This window comes from Oreochromis aureus, linkage group 15, assembly GCF_013358895.1.
Source record: "Oreochromis aureus strain Israel breed Guangdong linkage group 15, ZZ_aureus, whole genome shotgun sequence".
NCBI classification, from domain to species: domain Eukaryota; kingdom Metazoa; phylum Chordata; class Actinopteri; order Cichliformes; family Cichlidae; genus Oreochromis; species Oreochromis aureus.
In genome coordinates this window covers 13,294,072-13,306,915 of record NC_052956.1, presented here as the reverse complement: position 1 = coordinate 13,306,915, position 12,844 = coordinate 13,294,072, and the positions used below count along the sequence as shown (strand labels likewise).

The window sequence follows — 12,844 nt, the reverse complement described above, 5'->3', positions numbered from 1 at the left end:
CCACAATTATATTTTCATTCATATCTCAAAGAGCTTCCCTCATTTAAGCCATGTTTCCAGCTATCGACTAAAAGGCGCCCGGGTGTTCTGTCATAGACTTCCCTCGATCCCCTAGGACTCAGGACCCGTCTGACCGTTTTTAGGCAACGAGGCTGCTAAGGAAGGACTGTCAGCGGATATGGATGCTTCCAGAGCTCATTAAATAGCTGTCTGCAGCATACCAGGCTCTGGGAGACAGAGCCGGAGATAGAAAGCAACATCATAAAGGAATTCCATCCATCATGTTCTTCCATGACATTAATATCTGTCACACACCTCTGACAATGCAATACTGCACCCCTGGAGTGAGACATCTTTCTATCAGAGTTGCAACGCAAGCCAAGAGGGGCACTCAAGTGTGCACGTTAGTGTTTATATGCATGTGTCCCTGTGTAATTTTGTTTGAAGGAGAGCTGGGATGGGGTTATGAATTTGGCAATTCTGTCTTGTTCCTATTATAAAACACCAATGGTGATATCGCTAAAGGTGTATGTGCTTTTCCCTACCAGTACACCAACAGTTCTGCACAAAGGAGGCACTTTCAGCACACAGACTACCTAAGATTGTTGCACCAAAACTGAAATTTGAACCACTACTCTGGGATGTTTGCAATGATTTGTGTGTGGAGAAGTAACATTAGGGTAAAAAAAAATGAACCCAGAACATCATAGATATAAATGTGAATCTTTGCTGCAGGATGTCCCAGCCTCCTGTCCTATTTTTTCCCCCCCACAGAGCTCAGACACGTCCCCAAAGTTTTCTTGTAACTTCCCAGTCACTGACAGGCTCTTGATTATCAGATGAGATAGTCATTTCTGTGTGACTTTCAGATTTAGACTCCACCTTACCTGGATGCAGTGTCTTGCTTAAGGACACATATTGAGTAGGAACTTAAATCAGATATGGTGCTATGGATTAAAAAACAAAAATCACAAATTTTATATTTGGAGCAGTTTACTGGCTTATTCATAGTTATGAAGCAAATTTGTTAGTTCTATGTTTGTTCACCTGGTACATGCACAACATTCATTCTTTTTTAGTATTGCTTTTGGCCTCTACTCACCTTTTTTCATATCCACCACTGTTGCATTTTTTGTATGAATGAATACTATAATTTGGCACCAGACTACGAATAGGTCTGGAAAATATACTGATTCATTTATTGCTATTTTGGTAAACAACAACAACTGCCACTGAAAGCTGTGCTTTGTCATGGCTGCAGAACCTCCTGTTTCTGTATCCAACCTCATAATGTTATGTTCTGTTTCTATTACTCCCCAGACTGAAATCAACCACTGAAGAATTCAGCTCACATTCATGTTATGGTATTATTCTTCAGATGCCTTATGTCTAGCATCAGGTCTCCATTTGCTCGCTCTCCCTCTTCGCCTTCTCTCCCTGTGAATCATAACCAGACTCAGCAGTTTTAAAGTGAATAATTAGCCAGTAAAACTCTATATCAAGGCATTGTGGATGGATTTTCAATTGCACACTGCTTTTCCCTAAAGCAGATACCTTACACATAGCTTATAATGAAGCCAGAGTTTCGCGAGCTGTCACAGTCATTGCACATATGGCATTTTGCTGCATGGTGATGCCGCATCCCTTCTTCCCAGTTTATCAGCTTATGTTTTAGACTGTTTTTTTGCAAATCCTTCAGAGACACCTGGAGGGTTGGGAGACTGTCAGAAACAAACAAATCCCACAGGTTGTTTGTGCAAGCAGTTCACTACAAACCATAGTTATGTTTCTTTGTGACACTACCCTCCAGTAGCCCAGCCCGCCTTTACTCAGATTGATGCAGCAGCACAGTGCTGACTGGCTCTGACAGGACTCTCCTTGGACCTCTACTCCAGGTCATTTGTCAGCAGGCAGGCTTTGCACAACAGAGTACAGATTGGCAGTTGACTGTAACAGCGTTCAACATGAACAAGCATAGGCACCATAGGGGCTGTGAATGAGAAATAATACAGAGCCAAGCTGAGTAAACATGATACTCCAGTGTAATGAATCAGCTCATAGCACTTCCTTGACAACAGGAGCCTGTCGGGTTTAAACGAAAACACATGCATAAATATTCTCCCTAGTTAATATTTTATCAGCTACACCCGCCCAGCTTTTACATGAAACACCACATTGTGATGAACCAGCATCCATCCGAGCCATGACCATATGCTGTTCCACATTTGTTGTTCACCGTTTGTGAGTTCGGTGTGAGGCGCAACCTGTGTAGTACAAGTCTCTTCTTCCGAGGTGATTAATCATAATTTCAGACATATCCCTAAAGTGAATAACTCCTAATTCTCAGGAGTGTTATTTGCTGTTCAGCACCTGTGAAACTTATGCAACCAAAAGCTTTCAACAAACACCCATTTTGCAGCAGGTTAGTTAAATCCCAGCTGGTTTAAAAGAATAGGGGACTAGTGGGTTTTTTAAAGAAAAGAATGGAGACATGTGGTTCCAATTAGAACAGTGGCCATCTCTGCAGACTTACTGTCACTGCTTGTGCTCTAACCCTCTCTTTAATTACACAGAGACAAAAGAGGATGTCAAGTGAAAATAGCAAAATCGGCTCCATGTAAGACATTCTGTATGATTTCTGCTGTGTGGTAGCAGAGATTCAGGGTAGGCATAAATTCTTTAGACACTCAATCAATCACAAAGCACAAAATGCAGACTGAAACGATATATATGTTGAAATGGCTTTAAAAACCAAGAAGTCTATTAAACAACAGCTTGCAACTTTAAGGATGAATTATTTGAATGTTATTTATTTTATTTTAAGAGATTCTTGGATGCCAATCTTAGTTAGGTAACACATAGGTTGACATGTCGCAAGATATTTCAGCCTATGGCGTGCCTACAAGGAAATTAGCCACATTGTTGAAACCACCTGCCTCGTTATGTGTGGGCATGTTGCAAAAATAACTCTGATCTGTTGCAGCCTGGAAACAGGACATGCACATACTCTGTGGTGTCTGGTTCCTTTTGGTCCTAAGGGTACTTGGGTGGGGCCTCTGTGCATGGGGTTTGTAGTGACACATCACCAAGATGCTCAGCTGGATTTGGATGTAAGGTGTTTGGAGGCCAAGTCATAGCTTTGAGCTCTTTTTTCGTGTTTTTCAAGCCATTCTTGAGCAGTTTTGGCAGTCTGGTGGGGCACATTGTCCTGACAGGGAAGGATGCTGCCAGTGGGGGAACACCATTGGGATGGAGGACCACGTGGTTTGCAAATGGGTAAAACTGTGCATGTCAAAACCTCTGCAAATTTGCCTGGACTCAGTGTTTCCAGGACACTGTTTTATGATTAGATGACTGATGTTTCTCACTTCACCTGTGAGTGTTTTTAATATTGTGGCTGATTGATTTAGTATAGACATTAATGGTACTCCAAGGATAAATCTGTATCCTGTGAAAAACACAACATAAACTAACCTAATTAAACTAAAAATTTAAGCCAGGTAGCAAAAACTGATATAGAAAGTGGTACCGCCTTTTCTGTTTAAATTAGTCATAAACATAGTGACTAATTCAACCTTAAACTACCTTCTAATAACCTTTTTGAGAAGCGCAGGCACTCTCATATTAAGCCAGTTGCAAACTTAATACCAAATGTAGCATGAATTTATTATCTCTAAAATGTCATTACCGTGCTGCCTAGCTCCATCTTGACATGATGCTGCACCAGTGTTGTGAAGGAAAACTAGTTTCAGATTTTCCAGGCTGACAACTGATGGGGAAATCCAAGTATCCTGACACCTATGGCATATCACAATTACCCACAAGCTTCAGGGCTGTAACTAAGAGCGGGGAGGTATGTGCTTCTCCCACATGGGAAAAAGCAAGAGAGAAGGAAACAGGAGGAGACAGATACACAAACACAAAGTTGGTGTTTTCTCAGCGAAAAACAAACCCAAACAAAACAACACTGCATTCTCTGGCTTGCTGGTGGGTCGCACACCTCCACAGTTACCATAGTAACAGCCGTCCCTGTGGAAAAGGGTTTTGGCTCAATCCTGGAGGCCAGTGTTTGATTGAATGGTTGTCAGGAAGCAAGATGAATGATGACGTGTAAGAGCCCCGCTGACAGACACACTTCACACAGAGGCACACTTAAGAGCAATACAAGGTTTGTGTGTGCGCACACGTGTGTGTCTGTGCGTGTGTTCGGCCAGTGTAAGGGCATAAGTGTTTTTACAGCATGTATTAAATAGCGGGTCAGTGGAAGGTCTGAAAGGATTTTTGAAGGCCTGAGAAAAATATCAATGAGCCCCTAAACTTTTCACTCACTGCTCATCCTTGAAAACAACGTCTTTTCTTATCTCTTAAATTCTGTTAGAATTAATGACTTCATCCGTAAAATAACCCAGCAGAGCATGTGCAGTACGTGTAATAGATATTTACTGCACGTCTAACTGACACTTGCAGGAGACACAGTAGCATATTTTACCAATAGGTTTCAAAAACAACATTCTACAGATTGGAAAAGGATTGATGCAATTTGTGGTAATAGTCTGCACCATTATCCGGTTTCTTTCCTGCTTCTTCCTTGCACTCACTAATAAGCAGCACCAAGAAATAACCAGCAAGATATCAGTAGCCCAACATTTCGTGTGACCTGAAAGTGTCGCAGTCACTGGGAGCTGCATTCGAAAGGAATATTACCAAAATCTGCATTTCATAAGTGCTGTGTCTTCCCTGCCTTCATGCGATGTGAAGTTCATTCCCAGTGATAATTAAACCCTTAGCACATTTTCATCTTCTTACCTCTACTTTACATAATTATCCTCAGGCCACTTTCTCTTGCAAGAGATATTAACTGTTAGATATAGAAGGCAAAGATAATCCCAAAGGATATAATGTGTATACAGGAAAACATTCTCTCTCTCTCTCTCTCTCTCTCTCTCTCTCTCTCTCTCTCACTTTCTGCTTGTATCTCAGAATTGCAAGATTTTAAATTAACAGATATTCCTATATCAACCAAAGATGTGAGCATTAGGGAGGAGCTGGGAGCAGCAAACGCTCCAGCCAATAGCAGGACTAATTTGCTTTGTTATAGTTACATTTATATGTCACTTCATGCCTCCTTTGACCATCTGTTTCATTAAAAAACAGGCATACAGCAGGTACACTTTATGCACTGTGTGAGTGTGAACATCGCATCGCAGCATCGAGCCACCACAGATGACTGTACTAATGCATTTTGCACTGAAGGAGCTGAGATTCTCAGTAATATTTATATAGATACAAAGGTGTGAGGTCTTTGTGCTTTAGCTTCATTCAGATGGGATGCAATGAATAAATTTGTCAAATGTGGTCAGGGTCTATATGCTTCTAAGGAGTAAGTGGCGGTTTAAGTGGTTCTTAAATAATGAATACATATAAATACCTTATTTTCTCTTTTACATTTACATGACAGGTGTTCAGCTGACTCTCTGCGATCAAGTGATGGCTTAAGAATCAAATCTGTGTTGTTTGCAAACTGAGATTTTACACAGTTTCCTGGAACTTTTCTGCGAGGGGTCAGATGACCCAGTGAAAGTAGATTACAACATAACACACGCTGAGAGGCAACGTGAGATGAAACCAAAATTGGGGTTTCGCCCCAATTTACCTACAACTATCTCATCTCGTCGTCTGGCTCGAGTTGTCAAAATGAAATGTTTTTATTAAGCAAATAAACGCAGACTACTGAAGTATACCCTCATCAATCATTTATCCTGGAGATGTGATGCTCAGTGCGTCATATCATCACCACATTACTTCCCACATGGTGGTGAAAGTCAAATATGTAAATGGCCAAATGGGGCTGACGGTCAACACAAACCCTCCTTCATTAGAGGAGCATGGAGACACCATGGAGACAAGGAGTTTGGGGGGTAGAGAGATAGAGAGGGTGGTATGTGTATGTTTGATGGGGGGGGGGGGATGATGAATGAGTGTACACCATGCTGTCATTTGTACTTTGGCATCCAGTCCAAAGCACAATTTAGTGTAAAATATTGCACCAGCCCCTTCAGATGACAAAGTGTAATGCTGATGTATGAATAGACAGAAACCATCCCCAGCTGCTATTGAACAGTGGGAGGTAGATATTCTTCTCAAAGGGCATTTAATTAGCATACACACAGCCACTGCAGAGGGTGAATACTGAAAAAAGGCCAGTCTGCTCCTTAAGTGCAACAAACAAACATGATTAGAAAATAAAACAGGTAAGGTAAACGAGTTTGTTGCGCTGTTCATAGATGCGTCACATATTAATAGATTTAAAATCTTTCATTTGTTGTTGTTGTTGGGTTTTGTTTTTTTTTTTAGAAATTGTTCCCATTTCCTTAAAAGTGACTCATATTATTCTTTGCTGTTTTATATCTTCATGCACTGCCTTTCTGCTATTTCAGAGAATGCCATTTACACAAAAACCATCTTTTAAATTTTGTTCATCAACTTAAAGATTATCACATAAATGTGAAGAACATCCATCTTAATAATTGTCTTGTAGAAGAAGTTAATGATTTGTAACATGATGAAAAAATCATGTGTTCCTTTTTCTGCAACTTTTATTTTCATTTTTTAAGCAAGAGAGTTCTGCATTAACAATATTTCATATTAATAGCACATAATGTGTCACTTGCCACAAATCCAAATAAAATAATTTCCTACGCATTTCCTTCAGCCTGTGTGGATTCTTTTAGCATCAAATCTTTTAACTTGTTGAACTGTTTTTAGATCTGCAACTTTAGCCACTGCTAGTTTTGTAAGAAAAAATGAAAGTCACATTTTCCTTTATATCTCTCAAATTGTTCAACTTTGATAGCTTGTTCAGTATAATTTCATAAACAGCTAGGCTAGTTTGACGTAAATCTGGGAAATGCACTTGGAGTACATGGGAGAGCTTTCCAAAACAGTTTAGTCTAACCTCATTTAGAATAAAACTTAATGTTCCCACACATGGTTCCGGAGAAAGATTATCAACCTTAAATACCCACAACAGTGAAACTGTATCCAAAATAACACTATTACTGCTTCTGACTTAGGGTACAGGTGCTATGCACAAATTCCTATCAGCCACTTGCACCTGAATCATCCTTTTATATTTGCAAAGATAGCATGACAGCTGCCTTTAACTGTAAGAGTGAGCCAAATTTCTGTCTGGATTATGGGATTCAGTGCAGCTGTGCAGTTTCAGATGCCACACAACCTTCTCCAAAGGACAAGAAGGTAAATAAAATGTTCTATCTATAAAGGAGGATAGTTATTACATTTTAAAAATATCAAACAGTTCATTTTTAATCAATGGCACTTAGCTTATGTGAATGTGACCCTCCGTTACTTTGTTTTTCACAATATACGATGCTTACACCCCCTTGAATTTGTCTACATGAAACAGCAGCAAAATTAGTTTTAACGTGACTATGAGAAGAATGGTGAAGCTGTCGACCTCTAACCAATATATTCTAATTTCCTTCTATTGGGATTTATGGAATGAGGAAATAAGTGAAATGACTATTGGCAAATATTCTCAAATTACATTTGAGGATTAGTTTCCTTGGGTGTGTTCTGGATGACATAATTGCAGCAAGTGCTTTTCTTTACCCCCTACAGGTAAATAGATATGTTCCTGATTGTGGGGTGTATATAAGAGGAGAAGCTGTCAGAAAGGTTGCTCATTTAGCCAAACAGTACTTCATACAAACAAATTGACGACTGAGAACTCCTGTCCTGGGTCTCTTCTGGTTTGGCAGGGTAAAGGATTTTCTCTTTTAAATTTGTTTGGTTTTGAGCCTGATGCTTCTTGGTACTTATATTTAAAACAATACTTAAGAAACCTTGCAAAAAAGGCATTCAGTATACGTAGTACTATAATTTAGTAGCATTTTGATGTGGAATTATGTTTTTAATACAGCTAACTTCAATCGATATACAGTGGTGTGAAAGATTGTTTGCCCCCTGCCCATTCAACTTTGCATAATTGTTGTAATTCAGCCACATTGGAGGGTTTACAAGCATGAAACACCTTTTTATGGTCATGCCACAGCATCTCCATGGGATTCAGGTCAGGACCTTGACTAGGTCACTGAGTAAGTCTTCATTTGGTTTTTCTTAAGTCATTCAGAGGTGGACTTGCTGGTGTGTTTTGGAACATTGCCCTGCTGGAAAAACCAAGTGCGCTTCAGCTTGAGGTCAAAAACAGATGACTGGACATTGTCCTTCAGGATGTTTTGGTAGACAGCAGAATTCTTGATTCCATTTACCACACCAAGTCTTCTAGGTCCAGAGGAGCCCCAGGCCATCACACTACCACGACCATATTTTACTGTTGGTATGATGTTCCTTGTCTGCAACGCTATGTTAGTTTTTATGCCAGATGTAACAGGACTCAAACCTTCCAAAAAGTTCAACTTCTGTCTCGTCCGCATAAAAGAATATTTTACCAGATGTCTTGGGGAGATATTTTTGGCAATTGTGAGATGAGTCTTTGAGTTCTTTTTGGTTAGCAGTGGTTTTCTCCTTGAAATCTCCCATTTTTGCTCATTCCTTTTCTTATTCTTGAATCATGAAGTCTGATCTTAACTGAGACATGTGAATCCTGTGGTTCTTTAATGTTTTTCTGGGGGTTTTTGTGACCTCTTGGATGAGTTGCTCTTGGAGTAACTTTGGTAAACCAGTCAAGCCTGGAAAGCTTCATCACTGTTCCAGATTTTCTCCATTGGTGTATAATGGCTCTCACTTTGGTTCACTGGAGTCCCAAAGCCTTACAAATAGCTTTGTAAACCTTTCCAGACTGATAGATGTCAGTGACTTTGTTTCTCAGGTGTTTCTTTAGATCCTGGCAAGATGTGTTGCTTTCTGAGATCTTTTAGCCTGCTTCACTTTGTCAGACAGCTTCTATTTAAGTGATTTCTTGATACAACAGGTCGGCCTGTAATCAGGTCAAGAGTGTGTTTACTGAACCTGAACTCAGCTTTTCAAAAAATGTGGTTAATTCATCATTTAACAAGAGGGGCAATTGCTTTTTCACACAGGAAAAGGTAGGTTTGGATAACGTTTCTCCCTTAATCACTGAAATCATCATTTAAAAACGGAATTACAGTGCAGTTACAGTGTGAAAATGTGTTTGCCCCCCTGATTTCCTAGTGTTTTGCATGTTTTTCACACTTACATATTTCAGATCATCAAACAAATTTTAATATTAGACAAAGATAACCCAAGTTAATATGAAATTCCATTTTTAAATGATGATTTCAGTGATTAAGGGAGAAAGTAAGGCTTTGGCACTCCAGTGAACCAAAGTAATAGCCATTATACACAAAATGAGAAAACTTGGAACAACGGTAAAGCTTCCCTAGAGTGACCAAAATTACTCCAAGAACACATTGATGACGGCTTAAGAAAAACAAAATGAAGACTTTGGAGTGGCCTAATCAAAGTCCTGACCTGAATCCGAAGGAGATGCTGTGGCATAACCTTAAAAAGTCGTTTCATGCTTGTGGCAAATGTGGCAAAGTTTCAACAATTATGCAAAGATGAGTGGTCCAAAATTCCTCTACTATTGATTGCAGTTTTTGCTGCTAAGGGTGGCCCAACCAGTTATTAGGTTTAGAGGGCAATCACTTCTTCACACAGAGCCATGTAGGTTTGGATTTATTTCCCTTAAATCATAAACACCTTCATTTAGAAACTGCATTTTGTGTTTACTTATGTTATCTTTGTCTAATATTATATTACATGTTTCTTTGATGATCTGAAACCAAATACTTTTTCACACCACTGCATCACAGCCATCTTTTTTAACATTCAAAATTAATCTTAGTCTAATGAAAACATTTACGGAAAAGCTTTCAGAAGTCCTGTTGCTAAATTATCTCAATTTGACCCTTTTCCAGGATGCTGGACAGAATGGTTCGACAGAGACGACCCTTCTGCAACTGGAGACTGGGAAACTCTTTGCAAGCTCCGCAAAGAGAACCCTGGAAAGATCTGCCCTACACCAGCAGCTATCGAAGCCAAGACTCTATCTGGGCTCACTGTGGCTGCAGCAGGGGACGTGATTTACAAGTAAGAACAGTACAAGAAAAAATTTGTGAAAAAGTGTGTGTGAGAGATATATTCTATGGAATTGGCAGCATTTGCATTTTCACTGTTTAAGTTGGACACAGTTTGAGGATTCACCAAAGTGTGACATGAACCATATGCCATAGCAATCCATCCAGTATTTTGGAGATATTTCAGCCTGTACCACAGTGGTGACAAATCAACAGACAGACAGATGGGCTGACAGAGTTTGATTGCCATGCCTTTACCCATGCATTAACATGCCTAAAAAATGCAAATACACTTAAGTGGTTACAGCCATTAGGCTGCTCTTAGTCAGTGTCATGCTGGTCTCCTTCTTTTCTTTTTTCTTTTTTAGAAATGACATAACTTCAGGATTCATCTGCAGAAACAAAGACCAGATCAACAATAAGAAGTGCAACGATTATCGTGTTCGCTTCAGCTGCTATCCCCCATTTTGTGGCGGAGGAGGTATCACTACATTCTGCATGTGGAATATTAAGCTCCTAATGCAAACTGACTTTTTGCTTTTTTTATTGCATAAAGTATAGACAGTCATTTAAAATGTTGCTTTGGTTCTGTAGTTTTCTAACAGGCATGCTTTGTCTGTATTTACTCGCTGCAGTGTGTTGGACCAGCTGGTTTAATCGCGACAATCCTGGTGCAACAGGAGACTGGGAGATTTTAAGTGAATTGAAGAAACAAAACAAAATTTGTGACAACCCTCTGTATGTGGACGCTGTTACCACTGACACGATGACCCCAGCCATCTACACAGGGGAGACCTTTTACATGTAAGCTGCCTCCTAAGAAAACAATAAAATCTTCACATGTTGTACAAACAACCCAAAGATCAAACGCAATGTTCACCATAAACGCCTCTTGCCTCAAGTTTCCAAACTTTAGATATGTTCTGCCTGAAGATACTTCTTAAACAACAAATGGGAATTCAGTTATATTTGTAAGAGTGATCATTTTTCCTGAGGGAACTGCATAATGTCAAAATTCATTCTTGTATAACCAGGTTTGACTAGAACAATATGTGTGTTATGAAAAGAAAGAAAAAGCAATACACGACAGGAAATCATTTACTTGTGATTATTTTATCTTATTTACACTGGATGTTTGAGACATTTCACATTTACACTTATGAAAACCAAATTACGCAAGACATTTTGATGAGTAAAATTCATTTTTATTGGACCTGCCAACAGTACTATTGCAAAACCAGGTCATCTATTTTTATCATTTAAACAAAAAGACAACTGCAACAACAAAAGTAAGTATGGTTTAAGCAGCATGCCTTATTAAACACTGGAAATGAACTGACATTTGCATATTACTTTACAACTCTTACTGACTGTGGAGTAAAGTGCTGGTACATTTAACCATACATCTAAATAGTGCTTCACTCTGTGCACTTTAATGATTTTATGGTGGGCAATTTAGAATAACCGACTAACTAAATATGCATGTCTTTGGACAATAAACACAAGTTCTTGTTTTAGATTATTATCATCATGATAATGAAATAAAATAAAAACATTAAGCACGTTTGTAACTTACTTTGTGCTCATTTTTACAGGTACAATCCAACTGACGGATTTGTTTGCCGCAATAAGGACCAGACTACTGGCAAGTGCAGTGACTACAAAGTTCGCTTTGGATGCCCATGTAACAACTGAGCCCTGATCGAGTCCACCACGCTTAGAATTATGGGGAGAGAAGAAGTTCCTCTTCATATCACTTTAATTTTCTTGTGCTATTTCTTTTGTTTAATAATTCATTTTTTACTGGGCGTAATATCGGGAAGAATTTGTAATGGGCCCCCTTTGCAGACATCTTCACTTATCGGCGTTGCAGAAGCACAGGTGTTGCTAAATTAAAGATGATCTTGTTTCACTGAAGCGACCATGGTGATGTGAACGACACAAAAGCAGCTAAAAATGAAGATTTAGTATTAAATATGTACGCAAATGTTTTCAGTGGTACAGGAGGAAGTTTTTCTGCTTTAACTTTCTTTTCTTTTCAGTGATTATGAAAGCATGACATTGTTTGACTAATGAACCAAACGACTAAAACGAATAAAACCACTAATGAACAGCAAGTCAGTTTCTTCTCTTGAGCTTACATGAAGCTATGACTTGATGTGAGTTATGCAGATGTACAGTATATGTTTTCAGCAGATGGTGGGGACTAATGTGATACGCATGCTGTGTTGTTTGACAGGAAAGTGAAAGTGTGGAAAAGCGCAACTCAGTAAATCTGAATTTTATATCAAAATAATTGGCAACACTAACAAGCAAACGCATATCAGGTAGAACTAATGTCTATTTATAGAAAAAAAGACAGTTTGTTTTTTTAGTGCAGGATTAGTCTATTTACAACTTCCCTTTCTCGCTGACCTACATAAGACCTTCGCCACATTTCCTTTAAAATCAAGTATTCTTGATGCGAGCCTATACGTGCACATAACCACCTGCAAACCCAGAATGTACACATATAGGCACACAGATACGTATATACATGCACACACATACACACACATAGGCACTAAGGAGAGCAGGGAGATACAAGGTGATTCCATAACACCGCCAACAATTCCTCGGGAGATGAGCACTTGTGATAGGTGCTGAAAAGAAACTGCAGTGCACTGTACGGAATATAAAATAAGGAACTTTTCCACAGTCTGCTCTTGGAAACGAATCTGTTCTTTGGAGGGTTTTGCTAATGCTTGCATGTTTGCATTGCA

At 39.2% G+C, this 12,844-nt stretch overlaps 1 protein-coding gene across 1 annotated transcript in view; it reads left to right on the top strand.

The window, feature by feature from the left end:
* si:dkey-205h13.2 overlaps positions 1–12,100 on the top strand; it is a 34,775-nt gene extending 22,675 nt beyond the window's left edge. The window contains exons 2-5 of the mRNA XM_031744729.2: positions 9,924–10,095; positions 10,451–10,563; positions 10,718–10,886; positions 11,678–12,100. Coding sequence (XP_031600589.2) covers positions 9,924–10,095; positions 10,451–10,563; positions 10,718–10,886; positions 11,678–11,777 — 554 coding nt within the window. The 3' untranslated portion in view covers positions 11,778–12,100. The remainder of the gene's footprint in view (positions 1–9,923; positions 10,096–10,450; positions 10,564–10,717; positions 10,887–11,677) is intronic.
* The last annotated feature ends 744 nt before the right edge of the window (positions 12,101–12,844 follow it).